Source organism: Harpia harpyja, chromosome 7, assembly GCF_026419915.1.
Source record: "Harpia harpyja isolate bHarHar1 chromosome 7, bHarHar1 primary haplotype, whole genome shotgun sequence".
NCBI classification, from domain to species: domain Eukaryota; kingdom Metazoa; phylum Chordata; class Aves; order Accipitriformes; family Accipitridae; genus Harpia; species Harpia harpyja.
This window is the reverse complement of record NC_068946.1, coordinates 3430998-3458156: the sequence shown is the minus strand read 5'-3', so window position 1 is coordinate 3458156 and position 27159 is coordinate 3430998. Positions and strand designations below refer to the sequence as shown.

Sequence of the window (27159 nt, the reverse complement as noted above, 5' to 3'; positions counted from 1 at the left end):
TTTCACTGAAAAACACAAAGTTAATTTAGTCATGAATCCTCCATTCTGCAGACAGCATAGGGAGAAAAGATGCTGTTTAGTTACCTTTGATCACCAAGGAGAAGTTGCCATCTGTAAATGCATTCTGGGGCATGAATATCCTCCCTTGGTTGTAGGAGCTGTATACACGCTGATCTCCAGCGGAGTACATGTCACATAGCCTCTCCATCTTGTTATCTCCATAGTAGTTGCTGTACAGATCCCAGTGGACTACACGCTGGCGGTCATTCAGACGATCCTGGGTCCACACCATGCGGTAACTCTTGCAGGGCAGAACAGCCTGTGACCCCAGTGTAGCACTGATATTTAACACTGACACTACAACACTGTCTGGGTTTGAGGCATCAGCTGGGACTGAGAGCCAAGAGCAAAGAACAAAAAACAGAGTTACCAGATTAATGGCATGTGAAGAAGACACTAGAGTAGGACTCAGACCAGTCCTAGAATCTCTGCCCACCTTCTACCCAACAGAAAGTAACTTTCAAGACCAACATAGAGCGCTCTCATGAAGAAATACAATAGAAAGCCACTTACGAACACTGATTTCATTCAGTGAAAGCAATGTCTATGATGTCTGTTAACAGGATTGGAGATTTGAGCTGTCCTACCTACCCTTCCTAATCCTAAATCCCAGTTTAATCAAAGTTTACAGATACTAGTTCATGGGATGCATGGTTCATGCCTATGGAAGTCAGCAGTGAAACCCCCATTGCATGTCATGGAATCAGGGTTCCTCTCATTTCTTCTCATGATCACAAAACCAGGCAGATTACAAAGATGTCACTCACCTGAATATAAATAAACAGAACCTGTCAAAGAAGAAAAAAAAAAAGACTGTTACTGACAACAAAAGAAAAAGAAACAACTACAAATACACTCATAGTCAGCAGCCACTTCCTCTGTTATTATTCCATCTAGTCCTCCCTTTTCTGTTAATATACTTATTTAACATGTGTATTGTGGTTAAGCCCAGAGGCTCAGACCTTGGTTGGTCCATGCTGCAGCAGATCCTGTACACTTAGAGCAAAAGACAGTGCCTGACCCAACAAACTCAAGAGCAATGTGGGATATACTTAGCCTGCAACTGAATTTCATACAGCCCATGTCTTTATTTCATAGCATCTATAGCCACAGAGTTTTTTCCACCATGCTATTCAAACGTTACACCAAAGGTATCTGTCAGCGCGTCACCCACCAAAACTATGTGAAAGGCCTCTTCCGCCCAAGAGGAAACTATTTAACAAAAGTTGGGTAAGACAAAAACAAGAACCCAAGGAGGCAGGAGCGGGCAGGGGGAAGGGAGGCACCAGTATTATCTTAGGATCTTGTTGACGCGGAAGTCACGGACACTGCACACAATCAATATGATCAAGCAGATGCCACTTTATTGCCAAGATAGCTCGGTTTATATGTTCATTCTAGCTACTGTTCGCGCATAAGCAAATTAGAGATTGGTTAGCATGAGCTGTCCATGCGCCTAGTTACACCTAATGATTGGTTATAACAACACTGTACACGTGCATAAACATAAGGCATAATTGGTTGTATTAACTAAAACATGCGAAACTTGTCTCAGTCTAATTGGTCAAGATAAGCTGTGGAATTGAGGTTCTTTGCCAAGTTCCCTTTATCATGGAATGCGCACCTGTGTTCTTCTAATTGGCATCTTTCTTTTTTTGTCTTCTTGTTTATTCTGTTCAAGGCCTTCTAAAGGCATCTGGAATGCTCTTACTACCGTTAGCTAAATATGTGTCCACAAGCAAAGCGTCCTTGAAGCCTGCTGCCTACAAAACATCCTTGGCTCACAAATTGATCAATTCTATCGAGTCTGGATTGTTCACTATGTGCCCATTACTTTCCAAGTATCCCACAGGATCTGGTATTGGTTCTGCATAAACGACAAGGCACCAGCAGAAACAGTAGACGAAGAACAGTTCATATAATCATAGAATAGTTTGGGTTGGAAGAGACCTTTAAAAGTCATCTAGTCCACCCCCCCTGCAATGAACAGGGACATCTTCAACTAGATCAGGCTGCTCAGAGCCCCATCCAACCTGACCTTGAATATTTCCAGGTATGGGGCACCTACCACCTCTCTGGGCAACCTGTGTCAGTGTTTCACCACCCTCATTGTAAAAAATTTCTTCCTTTTACCTAGCCTGAATCTATCTTCTTTTAGTTTAAAACCAATACCCCTTGTCCTATTGCATCAGGTCCTACCAAAAAGTTTCTCCCCATCTTTCTTATAAGCCCCCTTTAAGTATTGAAAGGCCGCGATAAGGTCTCCCCAGAGCCTTCTCTTCTCTAGGCTGGACAACCCCACCTCTCTCAGCCTTTCCTTATAGGAGAGGTGTTCCATCCCTTTGATCATTCTTGTGGTGCTCCTCTGGACCCGCTCCAACAGGTCCTTGTCTTTCCTGTACTGAGGACTCCAGAGCTGGACACAGTACTCCAGGTGGGGTCTCACCAGAGCGGAGTAGAGGGGTACTACCCAGATGTGACCAGTTAAAACCATGTTCATTTTTGTGCTGTTTGACCATTGTGAAATGAATGTGACAGTTTCATTTCCATCTCTTCCCCAGCAGACACCCACATCTCAGTCAACTTTCTCTGCTAAGGCAAAGGCCTGAATAGACTTGGAGACAGAGCTGATCCCAGCTCATTTGCTGGGGGCTAGAACTGCCCAAGTACAGGGAAGTGGATCCACACTCCTGATGCGCTAGATTGAAGGCCAAAAGATAACTTTCGTCTCCAAGACTCCAAACCAAACTCCTATAAAATTGATGGTGGGATTAATGCGTTGCGGGAATTCTGTAACTGTAGTATGCTGAATCTACCTGTCAAATGAGGAGTGATATGACTTGGCTGTTTTGCTTTACACTCACGACACGCACTGTTGTCAGCACTCTGCTGGGCAAACACATCCTCGTTTTGGGAGCATGCCCCCCCCAATCTCTCCTGTTCACGTTCCTGGTCTGTACAGTTAACACTGTAATGCTCTGGACACAACTGCAACTCTCTCCAACTCATGTGACTCAGATCTATGCAGGAAGAACTTTGCAAGACATGAACTAATGCCTTTGTTTCTGCGTTTCTCTGGTCCAGTCCCTCCTGCTTTTTGTGTAGGAGAGGTCTAGGAGGTCTCCTGGCATCACGCTTTGAGAGTACGATTCAGATTCCCAACACAATGACATCATTCATCTCTCTAACCAGTCAAGCCCAAGTGGGTTCCAGCAAGATCATTAGATGTTTTGTCCTGCTAATGTCACAGGCACAATGTCCTCCAGACAAAGGCTGTATTTTTTTTCAGCCCTGGAATTTATGCACGTCAAAAGAGAATAAATTAACTCCAGACTGGGCCTATTTTAACACAACCCCAGTGCATGGGCTGAGAATAAACTCCGTTTCCTTTCATTTTCCTATCACAAAACACTGGGCAGTGACACCAGAGAACAAAAATGAGCAGCGCCGTCTGTTGAACTGCCAGTTCAAAGACACTCCAAATGTAAGTTATTTTTTCTACTTTTATAATCTCAGCACCACAAAGAAAAAAAAAATCTAAGACGAAGTCTAGGATGGATATAAGAAAGAGACATCACACACAAGACAATTCCATCATTTGATGGTCTCTCCTATTAGGCTGCAAAATGCCTGATGGTAAAATATGATAAGCTGCTAGCCTCTGTCTCTGGAAGCCAGGACTTAGATTTAGCTTAGAACAACAAAGGAATGATACAAAGCTCTTTTATAGCACCAAATCGGCTTTCCGCAGGAGAAAGTCTCACTTGCAACAGGACAACCAGCTCTCAGCACAACAGCATCCACTTGTATCTGTGTGACAAAGCAATGCCCACGTGTCTGAATTGGTGGTTTGCCCTGTGGCAAGGGAACAACACAGTATCACAACACGAACAGCCACTTGTGTGCTAGGGAGTGGTGTCGATGAGCTGGCTGGCTGCACAGCCAGTGCTTCCAGAGTCTTACATTACTGCTCATTAACAGCAAATTGATTTTGGTGCTGCAGAAACATCCTCTCCTGGCTCAACAAGAGGAATGCATTTACTTTTCTCCTTCCCTCTTGCAAGTTAATATAAAAACCATTGAGCCCAAATGCAGCATCATAAATCTAACAACCGACAAAAGTATCCACTTAAGCCTTCCAATATGCTCTGCTCAGCAGCCTGTCCCAACCCTAAACTAACAATAGCACTAACCCCTGGTTTTGTATCTTTTAGCTGGCCTACAGGCATGGTAAGGACCACCCAGGTCCTAACTCTCTATCCCACCCACAGCAGCCTTTTGCCAGGCTAGGCTGCTGGAGCCCTGTCAGCCAGCTACATGCATTTCTCCAGCACGCTTCCAAACACAACTCTGTGAAACAAGGAAGCGGTGAAGTTGTCTGTAATGTAACGGCTTTTAGATAAGAAAAGCTTGTCTTGTGGGTTTTGACAGCTGCTTTTTCCCTCTGCTCTTAAAGCTTCTGCTAGCAGCTCCCTAAGAAGCAGGGCAGGAGCACTCTCGCTTACTTCATAATTATACTCCAGGGTCTTTCTAGGTCTGCCCCTCAGTGACCAGGAGATGTTGCTTCCTGTTGGGAAAAAGGGATGTGTTGATGCCTTGCCTGCATTTTACCATACTGCTATTTTGACTTGCTGAGTGTTGCCACACAAAGCTGAACTGCCCAGGGTTACAGTGACATTACGCGCTAGAACAAAACCCATGCAAGACGAAGTTAAGTATTGTGTTGGAGTTCAGCACAGAGACGAGACGTGGAAGAGAAAGTGTTTTTCACTGCATGTCTGCGCACACTCACGTGCACACACAGAGATTCTGGACAGAAGCTTCAGGTCTGAAGCCCGCCCTAGGGTATCATTCATAGTCTCAGACAAAGCGGTAGGTGCGAATATCAAAAAGACAGTGGCATAGCAGCCAATAAGCAAAGTTCTAGAAGGGAAAGAAAAGACAAGTCTTTACAAGAGGCATGGGAACTCCACAAGACAAAGAAGGAAGAACTGATTGTTCTGATTCCCCAGCAATGCTGGAAATCTGCACACATGTATCAGGTCACAGATAAGACTCAAACTTATTGACATGGCTGTAAATGAGATCACCTAGAAATCTAAGGAATCTGGAATGTCTCTGATCTCTTGTATGCCTGGAGAAAATGGAATTTAAAACAACTGACCTTCAATAACCTGAACATAGAGCAGTAGTTAAAGAAGGAATAAGCCTTTTTCTCTTTTCAGTCTCCTCCCTCTGCTATGAGACCTCACTGTGCTATGTGAGACAAGCAGAGCAAACAAGACATGTCCCCCAGCCATGCTTTTTAAAGTTATTGTTTGTATAACACAATAGCTACTGAACAAAGGCAGAGACATATCCATAACCCAGCAAAGTTGACAGCTTATGAACTACAGGATTGGGATAAACTGGAAGCAGTTATTTTGGTGAGTCACACTTCCCAACCTGCAACTATAAAATCAGGGAGTATTTATGCACCTAGTAAAACCTCAGACTTTTGTAATCACGGGACTCCGGGACCTGGCGCTTCAAAACCACCAAATACCTTAATAGTTGTCAACACAGAAGTCACTGTAGCTTTTCATTTTAAAATTTCAAATACCATGTGATGGATAATCACTTTGTCCTCTCCGTGTGATGTACTCACAAAAAACCAACAAAAAGACATCTATATGCTGTCCTCTGACATGTTCTCTGCAGACTCAGCATGCCTCTCAGCAGGATCCCAGCGGTGTTCTGCTGGTCCCACAATATAGGAAGAGGAAAGCAGCCTGCAGAAGTGTTTCCTAATCCCTTGTAAAAGGCAGAGCCAGCTCTTACTTCTTGAATCCCATCCACTTTTCAAGTAAAGAATTAAGCCACAAAAACTGCAGGCAAACTAGAAGTAAAAGCCTCAGGCTCTGAAAGACATCGTACATACTCAGAGGTCTCTAGGCCGTGTCCTTGGAGCAGTTCAAACAGAAAACTGTCCCTTGAGTCTTGCCTGAACAATACCACCGCTTCTCTCCTCCTGGAGATAGCTGCTGGCAGAGGGTCTGCTTCACAGGTAGATGCATGTGCTAATGAAACCACCAAGTTCCTGCCTCATACTGGAGGATGAAAGACTACCAGAGCAGAAAAGGAAACTGCAAACACCACCAGTGGTAGCCTGAGTGCCAAGTGGCATACACGTTCCATGGGACATGGCAACACCAGCTCCCCCTGCAGTGTTTCTGCTGAACTCAGGAAGAGCCTTGCCATTGATGTCAGCAGCGCAAAGATAAGCTGCCTGGAACAGTGCCTTACAAAGCAACAAGCACCACTGAAGTCCAGACTGTAGTGGTGGGCAGGAAAGAAAACAAAGTCGTCACTGGAGAACCGAGTATCATAACCCACCAGGTGTGTGGGTTGAAACAGCAGTCTGTGAGATTGACACTCCGCTTGCCTAAGTAAGCTCAGCTCATTATTCCTTTGCACACCTTCTGTAGTGTCTCCTGGTCTGTCTCAGCTTCTTTTTTCTTTTGGAAAAGGAAGCGACATCCCCTTTACGTTAGGGGCACAGAGGGATGGTCTAGTCCTAGAGAAAGGACATGTTCTTCATGAAATCTGTAGGTGTCACATTCCTTATTTCTCCCATAAATCCCATTGTCTATGCAGGGGATTTAATGGTCTCTGTAGAGCCATCACACAATTATTGCAAAAACAGCAGCCTGTGCTACCAAGCTATTTCCAAATACTTTTGGAGAATGGCAGCGGCTCCATCCCGACTCTCTAGGGAGCTGAGCCAGCGTCTAAGAGGCCATAATGGCTTATGATGCAGTAACATCAAGGTAACAGCTACACAAATGAGCTCAGCTCTCTTCTGGTAGCCACTTTTTAAAAACCCACTGACCAATAACCAGGAATAACATCTGGGCCCATCTCGAAGAGGCAAAGGAGGGAGATAGTGAGCAATACAGTTCCACCCAGACATCTCCCATTCACCACCTGCCCCTGCTGGCCTAGGACTGCAAGACTAAGCTTTTCAGTAGAACAATTATCTAAGTCTCTATGTTTGTTTATTTTTAAAGGCTTCCTGCGACAACTTTCTCAACAGCAGTTCTTCTGCTTTCAAAAAGGACGTCAGGACTGGAGAGCCCTTAACTCCCCCTTGGAAGAGTCCCAACAATTCCAACACCTCACTGCAGGTAGGAACATGCCCACGAATCGGCAAAAAGCAAGAATGTGCTGCCTCGGCAGAAAGGAAAAACCCCTCTGTCTGTACAAGAAACCAGTCGCCATCTTGGCCACTGCACAATCAGCACCCTTCGCAGATCTGCCCTAACTTTCTCACAAGACAGTCCAGATATTAGCTCAGCTTTATAAACCCTTCTCTGCTTTGCGTACTTCATGTTGGCTCTAGGCCCAGAGAATAGTTTGTAGAGCCATTCCAAACACAGTGCTGTTCCTCCCTGCGAGACATTAACACTTGAGGGTGTGGTTCCTCTCAAGAAGGGATCATCTCTGCAATATGGAGCGGCACAGATTTCCTCCCCTCTCCCCTTCCCGTCTCCGCTCATTATGTTATAACCTGATTTGGGTGGGGATAGCACGACTCAAACAGCAGGGCTGCCTGGTGTACGGACAGTTATCTCTCCAAAATACACCTGAAAAAAGTCTGTCAGAGATCATCCATCCTCAGGTGGGATACTGTTGCTTCTGCACAGCTCCTCCACTGCTCTACAGCAACCCAACCTGCTATTCCTGCCCTGGGTGCTCCCCAAGCTCTGCCAACATGCTAAACCACAGCGGGACTGGTTGGTGCTTCTGAAATACAATAAGTGGCCTCTCCTCCTTCTCCAGGCTTAACCCACCCCCCCACACTAGTTTTCTGAGGCACTTTAACCCTTCTGTCCCTATGACTGATCCCATAAGTCGCCAACTCCTGAACCTTGCCTTGAGGCATTGCAAAACTGGGGATGATGTGATGACACGGAAACTACGTTAATTAAGGACCAAACTGAGAACTCTTCGGTTTACTCCATCTACATACTGAGGAATTCTGAGAGGCTCAGGTGGCTAGCCACAGCCTTTCATTAACAGGGCTGTGAAGAACAGGGGAGACGCTGGTCCCCAAAAAGCTTGTGCTCCTTACTTCCTACTGTCAGCACCCTGATGAAGTCTCTCCATACTGTTCTTAGAGCTGTAATTGGTCCTTTGCTCACAGGTGCCTGCCTTAGAGTCCAAAGTGCTGCAAGTGTGGATTTGCTGGGGTTTTGCAATTAATCCTCAAATCTCCTCCTGCCATCCAAGCCTTACTGGGGTTTCTCTGTTTAGCTTGCGGCCAGGCTCTCAGGACCCTGAATCTGCTTTCAGCTCTTACAGAAAACTCTGTGATTAAGGAAAAGGTACAAGCCATTCTGTTATTGTAAGCTCATCGGACTTGTCCTCATACCTTTCTTGCACCTTACCCAAAAGTGAATTCCTATGTCTCTGTTTTTATGCTGACAGGAAAAAAAACCACACAAAAAAACCACAGAACAAAAAAACACTTTAATTTTTTCCTCCGTCCTGAACACTCACACACACACATACCAGCTGTTTCTGCCTCTTCAAAAGTGTAAAATAACTTTGGATCATGTAAATCTAACTATGCAAGCTTTACTGTAGTCACATTCAAGCTTATTGTTTTTGAATTTGCTGATCAAGATAACTGATAGGAAAAAATAGATTGCACAAACATGCTGAAGAGAGTACCGCTTAAACAACCTCAAATATTTCTCCATTCTCTCCCCTTTCCTCTCCAAAAAGCATGAGAAATCCTCCCGTCACAGACGAAAACACAGCTAACTTAGGAATCTGAGCAAAATCTTACAATGATAACAGTTCAAAATCTTCTAGCTAACCTCCAGCCCCGTCCTCTGCAGTTGAAATAAAAACAAGTAACATCATGCCGATCAGCTATGAGCTTACTTTGCTGAAGCAAAATCTGCCACAGAAGGAGTTTTGCTAGTTGCTCCATTTCTTCAGCTTCTCCGTGTTTTCGTCTCTCTTGAAAAACAAGTTGAAGACTTTTTTTTTTAACTTTTTTTTTTTTTGGTAACTGGAAAACACTATGACCTCATCAATTTACATCCAGAAAGCTGTGGACAGCAGCTCATATTCTGCAGAATTACTCCACCTACAGCTTCCAATTCCCCACCTCCCCACTCTGCTCTCCCCCTACACTCACACTCCACCTCCTTCCTTTCCCTAACGCTTTCTGCACAATTACTATGAACACCCACTCTTCTCTTTCCCCTCCCTCTGGGACCTTCTGATCTGCCCCTGACTTTGATGTAAAAGTTTCATCTGGTAAAGTTGGTCCCATACAGCTCCAGGCTCGCAAAACAATCTTTCTCCCTCCCCCTAGGGATGGAATTAATTTTCCTTGTGCTTTACTTGATCCAGCTGTTCCTTCCTTTGTTTGACACTCATCCAGCTGTCTGCTCGAGACTGGATTTATTCTGTTGCTTTCAGTGGTTTTTTGATCTTTGTCTCCTCATATGGTTTTACTTCAAGGTCAAGTCTCCAAAGACAACCTAGAAAACAATATTTACTCTGTCCTGCAATTTGTAAGCAAGGGCTTAATAGCAGCTATCTTAGCAAAAGGATAATAATGACAAAGACTGAATATGTGGGAGCTTAGGGCAGTGCAGGCAAAAGAGCCCAGAATGCAACTAAAAGCCCCAGAATACTGCAATGTGGGGAACAGGTTTCCCTATCACAGAGGCCAGAACACAGAAAACTGGGTCAGATTTAGAACTTCTGCTTTCAGCCCTTCATACAAGAACTGAACTATGCTAGCAGTTGCTTGACTGGCACCAAGACAAACAGCCAACACACTGCAGTAACCTTAACCACAGAAGACCTGATGCGCTGCTCCTTTTCTCCTTCGCGTACTCATGAGATAACACCAGCCCTGACAGCAGTGCCAAGAGACAGCAACAACATCAAGCAATGACTGAATTTTCAGCAGTCTTTGCTCAAGGGAAAGATTGTTAAATTACATTAACCAGTTCCTAAAGCCTGTACTGATGTATTTAAGTGTGTTTATATAACCCACTTCACTGTGCCCCACAATTATTAGGATAACACAGTTACTGAAAACAATCAATGACAAACAGCAGAGAAAGAAGCAGTAAATTCTTAAACTCCAAACACTGCTTTACAAAAGAAAATCTACATACACCCTTTATGTGTATATACTCACAGACCAATTAAAGTTCAGATCACCTTAGTTTACATCTGCAGACCAGAGAGAGTAATTTTTTCAGTTTAGGGGATTACTTCTTTAGATGCTGCAGGATGTTCAGAGGGGACAGACTCCTTAAAATGGCAGGGCTAACCAAGCATGGAATGAAATCATGCCCTCATGCCACCATTTAAACAGTTGAAAAATTATCAGCCTAACCTGAAGAGGGCAGCAACCTTCACAGGTAGTGGGAACAGCTTAATCAGGCTGCTGGCTGAACCATTTAGAACAGGCCCTAAACTGGTTTAAGTTGGTCTCCTCTGCTGACTCTGTAAGTGTTAAGACATTTCTCTTCCACATCAGTCCAAGTCTGAGCTCTGAAAAAAAGCAAGTAATTCTCAGTGGAAAATTTATGTTATTTTCAAGAAGAACAAGATGGTAAAAGACACTGAGTCACAGTATTCAACACCCTGTTCCATAAAGAGCCTTTGGATGTGGGTATGAAAGGTGTAAATGTTGCTTTAGACTTGGAATATGGCTCCATCTGAATCTGGCCTTCTGTAGGCCTAACAACCTAATCCATGTAGGGGACTGAATAAGAAAGGAGTCTTTTAATACAAGACTTGCAGGAAAATTACAGGAGTATAAAGTCAGGAAATAGTGTAGCTGCTGCTAATATATGTTAAAAAATAAAATACGGTAAAGCTTTCTGTTTGCTTGCATTCTGTTGTTAGATTATTGTTGTTTATGGTTAACAGTGTTTAGTGGATTTAACAGTACAATCAAATCAGTCATCAAGTGGAAAATGTTGGGGAAAGGGAATTAAAACTTACAGTTCTTAAACGTCCACCTGTAGAACATAGCTAAATATATGTGGGACTCTCACAGGAAAGCTTAAAAATACAAGCTGGTAGCCTTCCCATGGCACTCCATGGAGATAAACTTAATCGCCCCACTTGAATTTTTCCTTCTGACATTTTTCTGTACTATCTAGTATACCAGAAGATAGATTTCTGCTACCCCAGAGGGGCCTGTGTTTCGGGAATGAGAAAAGCATTATAACAAAAAGATAAACAAACATCTAAATAATTATACTCTGCAACAAGGGAAACTTTGGAAACACCCAGACTAAATCAGATCAGAACTTCATCTAGTCCAGGATCCTGTCTCCAGCAGCAGACAGAACCAGACACTTCTAAAGAAATTCCAAGAAACTGAAGCTATTATTATTGAATAATTTGACCATTAAAAAAAGCCTACTCTTAACTCCAGCAGGTCTTCACACTGTCCAAAACAGATCCAGATAAATGCTTGTTTGTTTCTAGTGAAAAGTCTAAAAATAATCTTCAGATAAGAACCCCACAAAATTTCACTGGAAATGTCAACTCTGTCATTTATGTTAAGTGGAGAAGTTTGTGGGTAATTAGATACACAGTCACTCACAGTCCAAGTTCCCACACTCATCAGCTGAGCTGTGTCAATAGCCTGTATGTTCACATGTCCAGTCCAACTGTAACCCTCATGCAAAAACATAGGCTTGTCTTTGCAAGCCTCAGACAGTTGCATTAGTCCAATTCCATAACCACCTGCATGCGGCAAAGGCTCCTACTGCGCCCAAACTGAAAACCTGCTGCCGGGTTCTCAGGCATTACAACAAAGACAATACTGATCTACAGCAGCTGAGGTGCTGGCCTGTTGCTGAGCCAGAAGTCTAGTGGAAGAAGGAGCCTTTCCTGTTGTCTCTGTCAGGTCAGGGAGCCAGATGAAAGGTTCAAATCTGACAGCCTTTTGTTCAGCTGCATCATCAGAGCAGAGTCTGGAAAGTGTTTGGCTGGGAGGCAAGAAGCTGTTCCCATTGCGCAGACAGCAAATACGGCAGCCTCTCCTTCCCTTGGTTTCTCTCAACCACAGGCAGAACCTTCCAGGCTGCAATTCCAGGTTGCTTTTCCACCTTTCTGCCTCCTAGCTTTGGCACTGCAGAGGTTACTGGCTGTTTCTTGCATGACTTCTGGGATGGATGTAGATTGCTGTGGTTGCTGCTGTCATGAATTGGCTATTTCCTGACTGAAAGAAGCCAAGTTCAGGCCAAACCCACTGAAGTCTCCTAAAGAAAATCACCCACTGGAAGGAAAGAGCTTCTCTGGGGTTCATAATGAGAGAAGGAAAGGGACACAGGAGGCTATTTCACAGATCTTTGCCTTTTCCCCAGTCTTTAATTCTGCACAGTCTCTAGTCAGCCCTGTCTTCCTAGAGCTTTGCTAGTCCAAAGAGATCCTGTAAGGGCAGCTGTGTCAACACTTTGCCCGGTCAGAAGCTGAATTTTTAACTAGATTCTCCACAGAGGCTTACCTGACCAGTGTTCCCTAGCCTTTGTCCTTCCTCACTCCCAGAGGTATTTTGGGTATTGATTCTCAAAACAAGAAGCTACCCGTAGCTGCCCACTGCAGCATATACAGCTGTCTACCCTGACAACAAATCCTGTCCAAAGAAAACAACTTCATCCATGCAAGGGAAAGGAACCTTCCAGCACCAACACGAGTGTTTTTGCTTCCTGGAGCTCTGCGCCTGCCATCCTCATCACAGACCAGGTTAGCAGGGAGAAGAAAGGCTCCCGTGTTTCCAGAGTCACCCCTATTTCAGATATGAATAATAAGGTGATTTGAAATAGAGACGAAATATCTATTTCAGATATGAAATGCTGGCGACTCAGGTGGAAAAAAGCTCTGCCCAAAGACAGTGCAGGGGTCACAAGATTAATTGGCTTGTGGGAAACAATAACGGGCAAGCCATGCCTGCCAGGAAGTTTCCTCTTCCCGATCTCTTCCATTTTAACAGTTTTGTTTTCCATGGCTGCAGGCTGCACTGAAAGACCTCCCAATAAATCTGAATTGACGACCACCAGTCTAGAAACTGAGCAAGTATCTGATTGGGAAGAAAGTCTGATGCCAAGAGGTACCCTCCATCGTTTTATTGCAGTTTTGAGAACCATTAACCCTGGGAAGCAGGAGTGGAAGTGGCCATTTCCGCCCCATTTTCACAGCTATAAATATATGTAATGCATTAAAAAGGAATGACAGGATTAATGCTCTGTTGACACAAAGACACATAGTACAGTACAAGGCCTTAACTACTGGATTTGTCAACACTCCATGCTTATTACCAACAACTTCTTTAGATCTTCTTTAAATACAGGACCCATAGTACTTTGCCTTGATCAAAGGAAAGGAGAAAATATCTACCAATGAGCAGAAGCAAGGATAATTCCTAGAACTTAAAAGTAGTAGGGAATGCTACAGCTTGGGAATAAAGAGTGCTAATTGACAGGTACAGTGGCAAAGGTAGCAAGGATCCTGCAAAGCCAAAACCAGAGCAGAAATAGAGCTTTGCATGGGAACAGCAAAAGAGAGAAAGGCAGGGGTACTGCAGTTCAGGGTTAATGTACACTGACACCATTTATCTTCTAGTGGGAATTCCTCAAAACACCTTTGTCATGCCAGTAGTGTGATCAACCTGTAACACGCAGAAGGATAAATACGCACCCATATTGACTCCTCCTTTCTAAGAAAGGTCTGGTGTGGGTAGGGAAAGCCTTAGCGCTGCCTGCTGATGGAAAAGGGCAATGTAACACAGAACCATGTGAATTACCAGAGGGTATGCGTTTCCCAGGAGGCTTCATTTGGTTGCAAAGCTTTTCTCATTAAAATAAATCTTTCAGCTGCAATGAATCCCATAAGCAAGCCTGAAATAATCCAACTTGCAGCAAGAGCTGTGAACTGAAATGACAAAACTGAAACCCAACCACAATAACAGGGCTGTCAAGTGAAGCCTGTCATTATTCCAGTGATGTAACAAGCCACATACCTCTTACAGGCCCAGCATTACAATGTTTATTCCCTAGCCATAAACACTAAAGCCCCTGATTTGCCTTCTCTGAAGAGCATATTCAGAATGACAAGTTGAGGGTCTGGCCAGATGTTTTTCTGCTTTGCTTTATTTCCTTCAAGTCCACTGTGATCACCAGCCTGTGTTGCAGTCACCAAACCAGCAGCTAAGGCAAATAGACACGTCTAGTGTATGAGAATGGCAGATCTCTGACACCCTTTATACTAGGTATGTATAAAACAATATCATGGCAACAGTTAATAATACCCCTGGGACAACCCATTTCCAGCAAAGAGATAGGTGAAGTCCACAAAACCACCCCAGAGTGGTAGTCAGTGCAATGCTATGCCCAAGCACTCCTGAAGCAAAATGAGAGGGTTGCCCAGGAACAGTAAGTATTATTTAGGAGCCGTCCTTTGCATTCAATTCCTCAAGTTTTTCCTGTCTTGGATCTCCAGCTGGAAAGTTCTACTTCCCTATGTGCTAAAGGCATTGGAGCATAAATTAATTAATGTGAGTGTAGAGGTATGCAAGGTATTTAGTTAGAGGGAATCTTAAGAAGTTTTTGATCTTCTGCTTAACGCACTGAGCTTTGCAGCTTGCCTGGCAGAGACTTAGATATGTGCAAATGAAGAGTTAAACTGTAGCATTGAAGCAGACTGCTCTCTTACTGAATTGATTAATATGTGTGCATGTGTGTGTTTATATGTTCTTCCAGCACTGCTGTCCTCGTAACAGATCAGAGAGTTCTGTCTGCATCTTTTGCCGTAAGGCATCTCTACAGCTCAGTGGTTCCTGTCGTCTAGCATCTTCGGATGGCACGATATTTAAACACCCCATTTTGTTGGAAAGCAGTCAGCTTCAGATTCCTGGGATTCATCTCAAAACCATTAATAGAAACCAGTTACAAAAACAGAGAAATTGCCCAGGAAACCAACACAGACTTTTTTTTTTTTCCAGACTGAAGCCTGAAGATTATTTTTCCAAGATAAAAATGCATTTTGGCGATTTTGCCACAACACTAAATCCAAAAAGCTGGGTTCAGTGCGAGGAGAAAAGCCAAATGGATTTATGTGCCCAAAAAATCATCAGAGGCAGATACTTAGCAGGTATAAATCAGAAAGCTTATACTAACTAAAACGGACCTATGTCAGTTTACACCTGCTAAGAATCTTCCTCATAAAACCTTGTGTTCCACAAATACCCATCAGTTCATTAATCCTACCACTAAAGAGCCTTAGGTAATGGTGAAATTAGCTTACCCTTTTCATTAAAAGGAAAGAGAATGCAGAATCACCTTGTCTTTTCTGTAGATCCCACATAGATGTGTTTCACCAGATGGTTTTTCTGGTGCTAAACAGATTTGCCTATTCATACAATGTATCATACCATTCATAACCCGTGAAAATCACTGTCAAAATCCTGTAAATGATAAATATTTCTGATAGTAAAAATAGTTCTTTTAAATCAGCATCAAATTCCACATTGTTCCAAATAAGTACCTGAATCAGATGCAGTTAGGCTTGTTAAAGTCTGTGTTAAGTTGGTTAAATCCCAATAGATAATAAAGTCTGTGTTAAGTTGGTTAAATCCCAATAGATAATAAATGTTCTCACTGAGGTGGTTGGTTTGGGTTTTTTTCAATGGTATTTAATTTAAGCACAACCTCCTCAATTTCAGCAGCAAAGACCTTGTCTAAGGTACCTGATCAAGGGAACACTTCAGTACTAACCTCTATTTCCTCTATTACTTTCTTTTGAACTCATTTTTAGTTCACAAATCTTAATCGGGGTTTAAATCTACAGTTCCCTGCACTATAGCTGTGCCTCCTATTACAGCTAAAGGAGTAGTTTCACTAGATGACAGTAATAATGGGCTGTGATCTTGTATCTAGGCTAGCCACAGAAACAGAATTCCACATGTGTAGCCAGCATTTTCTCAGATATCAAGTATCAAAATTATTATTATATTTCATGATATCCATAGGCACCAACCATTATCAGGATCCCTCTGTGATAGAGAAGGTACATACAGAATCGAAGCCCTCACCCTAAAAAAATACTGACCAATGAGAAATGGGAAAACAACAAGCAGCAAGCAAATCAGGAATGCAAATAGAGACACAAAGAAGCACCTCACTGACATCCACAAAGCAGGTGTAAATTATAGTTTTCTCTTAAGTTTAAGATACTAAGTTTAATATCTTTGGGATAAACCAAAGCGTGTAAAAAGGAGAATCTGGAAAATCAGTTCCCTATGAAAATAATTTCTCTTCCGTTAAAAAAAAAAAAAAAAAAGATTTCATTGTAAGTAGCTTGCCATGATTGTTTCAGTTAAAATGTCTTTAAAAATAGACAACCTAAAAACACATTATATGGGTTTTTTTCTGGTCCCTCATCCATGTTTGCAAGGGCCTTTTTATTGGTGGTATCACACTTGCGTTTATTTGTTCCATATAAGCAGGTTTTATATATAGCACAGGCAGCTTCTTGTAGGAAAAGTTTGTAGTCTAAACAGACAGGAGCAGGAGGGAGACATACAACACAAAAGGAAATGACTCACCCAAATTCACATAGCAGATCAGTGGCAGAATTAGGAATACAGCCCAGCCTAGCTGCATGTCAGCCTAGTAGTACCTCACTTGCTAGACTATGCTGCCTCTGTCCTCCCAGGGAGCCTAGAAAGACCTGGCACTACATGAAGCCTCACTGTGCACATAAGACTTGCAAGGAAGCAGACTGAAGGGCAGAGTTAAACAAAAATCTCTTTCCTCTCTTTCAGCTCTGGAAAGCTTCAATGATACATGGAACTCGAGACATAATTTGGACAGAACCCTGGTTTTTAACTTTACAGTGGCCTGTTGCATCCCTCTTGCCTCTCAGACTTTTTCCAGTATTCCGATTCCCTAGGGCAAACAAGAGTCATTACCACCTGCTGCTTCTTTTCAGAAGACCACAGTGAAATTACATTTTTTAAATTTTATTTTGTTTCAAATATTAACTACTTATCTCCTAGTCTATTCTGAGAGGCAGTAGTGTCTTCCGACACACAGAATTTAAAAAAAGAAAGAAACAAAAAGAAAAAAAGCAGGTATGAGCTCAAAATCACTACATGAACCATGAAGTTCCTGAGGGGATGGAAAAATATGCAAATCTGAATTGGAGTTACCATCAATCATAACTTCAGGAGCTGTCTCTGTTCATGTATATGCATCTGTTAATCTTCCTCTAAGGTTCACAGCCGCAGCCAGCAACTGTGTTTTGCTAGGAAGCAGGGGGATTTTTTTCAGGGCTCCTAACAAGCTACCACTTGCAACTGAGTGCCCCCAAAACTTCTAGATCTATACAGACAAATGATCCCCCTAAATTAACTTCTGAATATCAAGTGCCTGAGACAGAAGGGTATCCAACCTATGACACGGGACTGACTCACTCCCATGGGAGCTGTGGTTCTATGGCGTCTTCGCTTTTTCAAATCCACACTGAAACCACTAGGCTCCCCTCTAGGGGGTAGATACCTAGTACTGGTCCAATTTGGCAGATGGTAGGCAGCACGGAGATTCAGGAGGAAATGATTGAGGGATCAAATCACCACTTTGAACTTTTACTCAGCCAGTGTGTTTGTCTTCAGAAATGTGAGAGAAGGCAGCAGCTCAGAACTGTGACATTCTACCTGGCTGTTACTCAGCCACTTTCTAAATTCCAGAAAAAAGGCACCAGACAGGCAGACCCAGGTCCCATCTTTCAGTTTAGCAACACTCCTCTGTACAGAAGAGGCCTGCATTTTGCACACTTCTTCATTCCAGATCTCAAGGCAGTTTACATGGAAGTAGTTAATGCTAGATAAGGAAGCTAGGTTCTGAGGAAAAGATGGGACCAAGGGCCACTGAAGAACAGCGTCCAGAAATCCTGCATCACTGTCCAGTACTCCTACTCACTCACACGCCTAGCAGGCTGACAACACCGTAGTCCTGGCTGACCACAAACACAGCACAATGCCACAGGCAGAATGACAACCTAGCAGAGTCTCTGGCTGTACTGCCAAAACTTTATGATGGGACGCTCATCAACACAAGGCTGGCAGTGTCACAGAAGTTACAGTGCTTTCAGGCCGTGCTGCAAGATACATCACCAAGAAGCCCTGTGCTTCTGCTCTCCTTTATCAGAAACAAGAAGGACATCCAGGTCTGAACCTAAAAGCACTCTGAAGGAGGAAGATTCACATAAACAGGCTTTGATGCCATAATTGTTATTCCCTAACTCCCTATTTCTGTTTGTGTTTTTCATAAGTAACCTGCTAAGCTTCCATGCAAAACAAAATTAAAACAAAATTCAACAACATTAAGAGCAGCGATCACCCACTAACAGCACTGATTCAGTGCTAGTGGAGAGGACTAAACAGAATGCCTTTTCCAGAGCAGTTCTCCAGCAATCTCACACACAGGCAGCAGTAGGTCAAGTTTCTCTAAGAGGGGAAAAGCTTAAACCACAAGCACACAGCACTGTTTATTTCTGTGAAGAAGCAAAAAGTTCTCAGAGTCCTCAGGGAGCGGACACATTTAGCTGAGAGATGACATTTTGTGTCCCCTTTCTGACCATCAGCATTGTGCCTCAAACCACATCTTTCAGCCTCTCTGTACATGGGAACAGCGTTCTGGTACTAGGAGCTTTTGAAGGAAAACACCATTCCTTACACTAATTGCAGCCCATCTGTTGTACCCGCCTAAAATAATTAAGCAGTGGGATTCCAGGCACAGCATCTTATTTTGAGATCAGAAATGACTGGGAAAGAGTGGAAAAATTAATAGGTTGGCTCTGAAAAGGGTGCTCAAAGGTTGCCTCCCAGAGAGTTTTATTATTTACCTCAAGTTTGCAGGCCATTTCATTTAAAATAAAAATACTTTGGCTGAAAGGAGGTTGCTTTCCATAATGCAATATAATCCTGCTGCCAGATTTAGACACACAAGCATGGAGCCTGGCCAACTTTTAAGGGTAGTCTATGCGAATTGTGCATTTGCTCTAGATCAATCCAAGAGGACTCTGGAAACCATAACTTCAGCTGAAGAAAACGGGGTGCTGCTTGCTTTGCCTCCTTTAGAAATCAAGTGTTCTATTTTTGCATACAAACCTATTTGCTTGAACCAGCATTGCTCCTTCTGTCCAGAGATCTGAGTATTATGCTACAATACTAAATTTGGTACTTGAATAAGAGAGTAGAGGGGTGAATGTCCCAGTTACAGTGCAGAACAGTAAGCGAAAGCATCCCTCCAAAGCACACTAAGCCAGTATTAGCCGTTACCACTTTCTAGTGAAACTGAAGGAACGTTTCCATAGTGCCTTCCCCCAAAATGCCAAAGCCTTTTCAAAATTATCACATTCACCCATGACAACAATGTCACCATTCTGGAGCAGAACACAGCATGTGCTTCACAAAACAAAATCCACTATATAATAGCTTAGGACAGAGGAAAGAAAGGATATAAACTTGGAGACCCCACCCCACCCACACCTTCCAACCTAAGCTGGTATTGTGAAATCAGCAATTAATCCCAAAGACTCAAGCACCTAATTTTACCCTTTAGTAGAAGTCACAACTTCCATAATTGCATGAGTTTCCTTCTTCATGACAGAGCTGGTACTTTCAGGGGAAAACTGCACTTGAGGGGTTTTTTTCCTTTTTTTTTTTTTTTTTTTTTTTAAGGACATTGCTAGAGGTCTCTTGAAGACCAAAGGCAAAAGGGAAAAAGCTTCTCACATCAGACAGACAACCCCTTCAGTGCAGCTTACAGGACCCTGAGATACACTGACACTGAGCCATATTAAGGGAAAGAAATGATCACTCAGTAGGATCCAGCCAAAGTTATGAGCACGTCTAAGCTGATTTTGACCCACTCCAGGCTGAAATACACAGCAAACAAACTGGCTTTCCCCTTGCTGCCTTTAGGCTTTTTGCAACAGCCCCTTAGAATGGAAGAGGACAACTTCCCCTTGGCTCAGCAGAGCAGATCTCATTCCTCTCTCAAAGCATATAACTGAAACTTGAGTGCTAACGTTAATTCCCAGGCAGGGTACACAACAGAAAACTTTGCCTGGAGCTGATTTGTACCAATGCCCAGTTTATGGCATACATGCTTTGTACTGCTCTCTCCCAGTCCAGCTCCTCACAGTTGTACACAACGGCACAAGCTTGTAGCGCTCTGCAGAGCCATAGGACCTATCATCCCCCTCAACAGCCTATGTACGCTCGGGTAACAGAAACCATCTTGAGAAGGGGGAAAAAAACCCCACAAACCAAAACACAAAAAACCCAACCCCAAAAAACAGTAAAGCTCATTTACAGTTCCCACTCCAAGTTGTGGAGCAGCCCCATGACACCATATGCAGTAATGCATATTCCTCCATCAGTACAATGTGGAAATGTTCAAGTTACTTTAACCTAGCACCCCTACTCCAGAAGTAGCTGTCCCTACACTGAAGGCTACATATGTGTATTTTTATTTGCTCTCCTTTCCGCTCCCCAGCTCCACTTCATAATTAGAAACCTCACTCAAGGAGAAGGTGTTGCACCCAAGGCACAGATCTCAAGATTGTTATTTTCCGCTCACTTTCTTTCCACAGTCCCAGGTTTTCGCACAAATTACTTGTGAGAGAAAGCCTTTCTTGTCTTTCCAAAGGCTACAACCCTCTTCCCTTCCCCAAGGGATGGACGATGTTATCAGAAAGTAGGACACATTTAGTTCTGTCCTACCTTCTGATAGGCCTACAGCAGAAGTTCTCACCGATGGCAGGATGCCAATAATAATACAGGCCATTCTCCCACATCACAAAGACAGTAAAATTAGGCACTGAGAGTTGTCTGGAGGATACCCATTCAGACCTAGGGAAAGCAACAGAAAAGATCATATGCAGCAGCATCTTCTGGACAGTAACTGAAACAATATGAATGGTCAGGGAAGCCAAATCAAGGTCTGCTAAGCCTGGGTGACCAGTCACAGATTCTGCCTTCAGGATGTACCTGCTGATTCTGCTGCTGAACAGACTCCAGCTGGCTGTTCCATAATGAACTAGCTGCCTCAGTGCTGACAGCAGCGAAAACCCTTTGTCAGTAGAGGAAACGGCTCTGACTCAAAAGCACCCAGGGAATGGAGCTGGTGAGTAACGTGGTGCTGTTTACACATAGTCACATTGCTGACTGTAACTGTTGTAGTTTCTTCTACCGTTTTTTTTTCTTTGGCACATTCTTCGATTACTGCTTATTCTTCAAATTTAACCAGTTCCTCATGGGCTAGTGATAAAGCTCAGCCAGAAGCATCCTGACATGAATTGTTAATTCCCTTAGAATAAACCTGGCAAATTCAAAGCTGTTAGTTTTTTACCTGATATGCCAACTCCTTGCTCAGGCCTCCACATCCTTGTATTAACACCAATCACTTTGCAAGTGGTTATGGGACTCTGAAGTGCTTGCAGCTGCTGAGAGGCTCCGGGAGTGTTTTCTCCAGACCTAGACGTACAAAAGCAATGACACTCCCTCAGCGCAAGACTTGCCTGATCAGCACCAAGTCTTGTTTATAGAACAAGTGAAAAAAACTCATTTTTTACCAATATTTCACGTTATTTTTCTACCTTAAACAAAATTTTAGCCACATTTCCTAAGGAAACAAGGCACATGCAGTTACACGATCCCACTGTCCATTCAACCTCCTCCTCCTTCCCATTATTTTGAAGCACAATAGCCAATTTCAGCTACATTCGAGAGTAGGGCACAAGTCTCATAGTTTTATAGTTCTTACAAGTTTTTTAACTAGCATAACAGAGAAAAGATGCATTAGTGCCCATGCAGTAAGCAAGACTAAAAAATTCAGTCTTATTTCAGGGAATCGACACAAAAGTGATGTATCAGACGGTCGTCTTAAATTCTCTGACTCACAGAACTCCTTGTTTTAGTTTTGTTCCTCTGTCTTACAGGGAAAGGTAAGCAAGAATGGATACTTCCACAGTAAAGCCAGCACACTCTGTTTGCTTAAAGCTAGCTCAGACGTCTACAAGAGCTGCAGTTACTGATTTTTTTTTTTAAACTAAAAATCAGTAGGAAAAGCAAAACCCACTTTTCAAACCCATTTCAGTTCTGCAAATGCAACGCTCCAGGTTAAGTAGAGTGTGCTGTTATTTTTGGAGAGTAACCAACCAGGGTCAGCCCAAGCGAACCCAAACCAGGATGTTTTCACAGTCAGAACAGAAATGCCAACAGCAGAACAGCGTGAATGGCGAAAAGAAAAGATGTAATTTCAGTTATCCACAGGTACTGTTTGCAAGATCAGTAAGATCACTTCAGCCAGATTTTCAGCTAAACGAGCATGGTTTATTAACTTTGGAATACATGGACCAGGGTTCACTCCCACCCACTGAAGTAGAGCTGGCTTCATATTTTGAGAAGGACCAAATCAGAGCTACTGAAGCCAACATACATACACCAACTTATCCTAGGTAACATTTTGACAGTTCTTAATGTGAAAGTATCCCATTTAATATGGGTATTAGCTCACCAGAGTAAAGGTACACATTGTTCCTGCTCAGGAATTATGGGGCAATGCTAGTCAGGTAGCGGAAGGAGCAAGGTCCTATTAAACCCCTGAAAGGTATGTTTTGTACACCAGATGCTCATAAGCATTCCCTGACGTGGGCTAACATGTACTCCTTTGAAGACTAGTCTTGAGTTACTAATGAAAGAAAGAACAACAGTTCCCACAATACAGACATAAAAAGAACTTGGGCTTCCAGTGCCAGAGTTATGGTATGCGGAGAAATCCTCCTGCAGCAAAGGAGAAGGCATCACCCCTGCCCTCTCCCTCTGATGTTAAAAAAAAAACAAAAACCCACACAACACCCACCCAACCAACCAAAAAAAAAAAAACCCCACCACACAACCAAACCCCCAAACAACAACAAAAAAACCAAAAACCAACAAACAAACAAAAACCCCAAACAAAAAAATAAAACCAACACGACCACAAAAAAAACCACACTCCAAAAACTCTTAGGCACACTACCTATCAGGAGCTAATATAACAGTAACATCAAGAAAATTTCTCTCTACATTTGTTGCTACAGTTCTGTGCAGCCACGTTTACTGAGCATCCCACAGCCTGTCCTCAGCAATTCAACACACACGTGCCTGGTCCCATGAAATCACAGTTGAAAACACTGAATAAACGCTTTCAGTCTGGACCCTTTCAAAGTGACAGTCCATCAGCCGAACAAAATCTGACTGTCTGGGCAATACCAACATAAATTTTTGTCCAGGGTCCCCCTGCTTTAGGATTTTACTCAAACCTTTTGCATGTTTACGAACAGCCTCAATTCAGATCAGTGTTTTCCTTCAACGTGATGTCTTTGGTCCCATTACAACCTATGCAGCTCCTGGTTTGAATCAGCCTCAGGTCTGGTCTCATGAGCAGAAGCTGGAGAAGCCATCATTACATTCCACTCCATTTCCTCTCCACATGACTCCTTCCTGGACAGGCAGCAAACTGTCCTTCTGTCTGTGCCAAGGATAGCATGGAGAGGGCATCCACAAGCTCAGACTCACTGTCTGCATGACCTCAGGGCTGCTTTAACAGCTAGCAGACTATCCAACATGCTTTGTAGGGTAAGCGCAAGATTTCCAGAGGAAAGGAACATCTTGTATTGACTGCTGGACTTTCCCTTTTCCTATGACAAACTTGAAGTTGAATAGAATTAATTTGAAGTGAGCCAAAACTACAGCAGACAATTACCAACAAGCCTGTTCCTGTGGACAACTGGAGCAAATGGCTGCCATACAGACCTAAAATCTCTTCCGTAGACTCCAGACTATCAGAGGTGCTATGGTTAACTGCTGTTTGTGCCTGAAGAGGTTAACCCAAATTGCTATGCTGCTGCCATTTACACACACTTTAAATACTTCTACTTTCCACCCATTTGGGGTTCAATCCTGGCTACCAAAGGGACCAACCTTCTTGGCTTTCTCATTTGCACTGAAATAGTATGGTTGCTATCTTTATAAAAAGGTAACGGAAACAAATTTTCTATTCCCCATCAGTATCACAGATCTCCCGCTTCAGCATTATTTCTAAAAATCTCTTGTCATTGCTAACACCTCATCTCTACCACTGCAGACCACTAAGCAATCGTGTCGCAATGCAAAGTACTGGCAGTTAATCCAGGCTTTTCCACCCCCTGTGCCAAGCAAACCTATCTTGGATTGTGTTAAGACAACACAATCATTGAGGAAAAACTGCAGCAAGCAGTTCTTTTGCGTTGCTCCCTTTCTTATATACAATCAGGCCTGATTCTCAGCTGCAAGTTATTTTGTAAGTTCTATTGGATTCATTTGTGTGGATGAAAGAACTGTTATTTTATGTCCAGAAGACTCTAAAAAACTTCAAGAATCCATACTGATGCAATTGAACAATATATTTGCCAGAGAAAACTCATAAAAATGCATTTAATTCCTACCCTAGTAAGAAACACTGCTATCCAGGTCAAGGAGACAACTAAAATCTCAAGTTTGCCAGCAACCATTACTTGCTAGCATTAGAAAGAAATGGCATTTCTGCCACATCTGTGTCAGAAGCCCACTACCAATATGTTGCTGGCTTTTGACCTTTCGGAAAGAGAGAACACCCTCTGAGTTTGCAATGTGACACTTTGGCTAAGAGAAACAAAATTCAGAACTTTCATCCCTTCTGAGTCAGCTGACTTCCTCTTTTAGAGCCAAGTCATTTCAGCACAAACGTGTTTGCTGTGACAAAACTACCAAAACTTGATGTTCTGTTCAGCTAACTGAGCTTGCTGTCTATATTTAAGTGCATGCAATCCAAGAACTAAGGATGTAAGCATGAGTGTAATTGGTTTTATAGTCCAATTTTGAGGGGCCTTTCCAGACCAATGACTGTCAGGCAGTTTCAAACATAAAATCACAATCCCACTGGGTATGTCCAGCCTCTGTAATAAAGAGCATGAATTTGTCTAGCAACCTCCTGCTGACTTTCAACCATTTCCTCTCAGACCAGCAGAATAATAAGGAGATGAAGGAGAAATCTTCCAAGTCTTAAATATTTTGAGAATTATGAAAGTCAAAACTTTCCTGTTTGCAGCCTTTTTTTTTTTTTTTTGGCTACCACAGCCACATATGCACACACACATATACATTTAGTAAGTGTGCAGGTACATCGGTTTGCACGTATTTTGGAGAGGAACAGCAACTCGTAATAAAGCTTTGTACATAGTATATTATGTACTCGTGCTCCCCCTACAGAAAAATAAGTGCAGCCGTCATCTCTCTGATTCTGTTTAGCAAAGTGAGAGTTTAAAATTGCATCCTGCGGTCAAGAGAGTTAAAGCAAGCTGATACAACCCTGATATGCATTATCTGATTAGTGCCATATAAGACAGAGTCTTTGCAATATCTGCCACAAAGAAAATACAAATCCTGAGACATGCTTTGAGGTCCTTCAGCAAAAGGAAAGTAGCATTTATATGACTAAGACTGGCAGTAACTGCCATGGATGGTTTACACACACTTTTGTAAATTACACAGTCGTTCCAGACTTCTATACACAGTTGTGTAATTACGTCTAATAGATGTAAAAGTAATGACTACTCTTGGCAGACTACAATTTGGACTACTACTTAGAGAGCATACCATTTAATAAACTACCTTACTTCATGGAGACTTGCAATTCACCACACAAATACCCGAATATAACACGATCATTGCCACAGGACAAGAGTTCGCTTGCACTGGAACATCACAAGGTACTGAATGATTATGCTTTGCAATTCCCACTATTTCAATAATTCTCTTTTCTAGTTACTGTTCCGATGTAAAAACAAACTGGAGAGCAAGGTGGTGGTGCTGATCCAGGAAAATGGCATACAAAGTTCTCTGTCTGCATGATCCCAGCAGAGTACAATGGACAAGTCTGTGATCTACAGCCTCATTGTGATGCTACCCAAGAGCAAGAGAGGTTTTATATCAAACTAGAGAGAGGCAAGAGCAACCTAAGCCTTAGTGGATAAAAATGGATAACATACCCTTGGGCAGTTTGTATATTTAGAGACTACAACAGAGCGCAAAGATGCAAGTTATAGGATTAAGTAAGACAAAAAGAAAATCAAGGAATAATAAACCTCAAAACTGAAATCGGAGGTACAGCACAGATAAGTGAGCAGGGCACGCTACTGCTGTCTTTTATAAAGTCTTTTGCTCCATTTAATTCCAAAGGCATTCCAACTCTTCAGCAGCCAGCAATCTCCTGGAAATGTGCAAACTGATTACCATTTTTCCCCGACAGAAAAACAGCAAGCTTGGACTAAGAGTCAGTAAGAGAAGCTGTAGGACTCACAGAGAACAACAATGCTGGCATAAAGGGTCTTTAAACAAATGTGACTGGGGAAAAGAGACACGGACCTGAGTTCAAAGGTGCTAATCCTCTCAGGCCCCAGCCTTTCATCTACGCATCTTTGTGCAGGAAATGCATATTGATATTTTAGAAATGCCTAGATACACTCTGCATATTTAACAAACCTGTAAACCAGAATCAACACTCAACCTTCTCTTGCTTGGCAAGTTTCTAAGGCTCATGGCTAGACATCCTCCTCTTTATTGAAATCCTGACCATTGCCTGAATGAAAGAGTCCTACCGGTCTTGGTTAAAAGCAACTCTGCCTATTTAAAGCATGAAAAGGACAGAACATATTTTTAATTTTTTTGATCAACGTTGCCTGCTGTTAACATATGGTTTGGAAAAAAAAAACTATAAAAATGTGCTAACCACACGTTTCTACGAGACTTCAATACAGTTCTCAGGATGCCACCAGTTCTCCAGCAAGATTAACCAATTTTTAAATGTGGGGGTACCCTTTCCTTAGAATGCCGACATAAAGATCCAGCTAGCTTCTACATTAATGGCTAAGGAGTTTCAGAGGCTTTGAATTCGCTGCCATCTATCGACAAGAAGAGCAGAGAGCCATACACGGAACCTC

At 42.8% G+C, this 27159-nt stretch overlaps 1 protein-coding gene across 2 annotated transcripts in view; it reads right to left on the bottom strand.

Moving 5' to 3' along the window:
• The window catches only part of MXRA8 (matrix remodeling associated 8), a 42467-nt gene that overhangs the window by 12024 nt on the left and 3284 nt on the right, over positions 1-27159 (bottom strand). The window contains exons 2-5 of one of the 2 annotated variants that reach the window (XM_052791679.1): positions 21510-21634; positions 20882-21010; positions 828-848; positions 85-393 (exon numbers count right to left, since the gene is read on the bottom strand). In XM_052791679.1, coding sequence (XP_052647639.1) covers positions 85-393; positions 828-848; positions 20882-20945 — 394 coding nt within the window. In that variant the 5' untranslated portion in view covers positions 20946-21010; positions 21510-21634. Of the gene's footprint in view, positions 1-84; positions 394-827; positions 849-8991; positions 9390-20881; positions 21011-21509; positions 21635-27159 lie in introns of those variants that run through there. The other variant, XM_052791680.1, reaches the window with a different exon arrangement.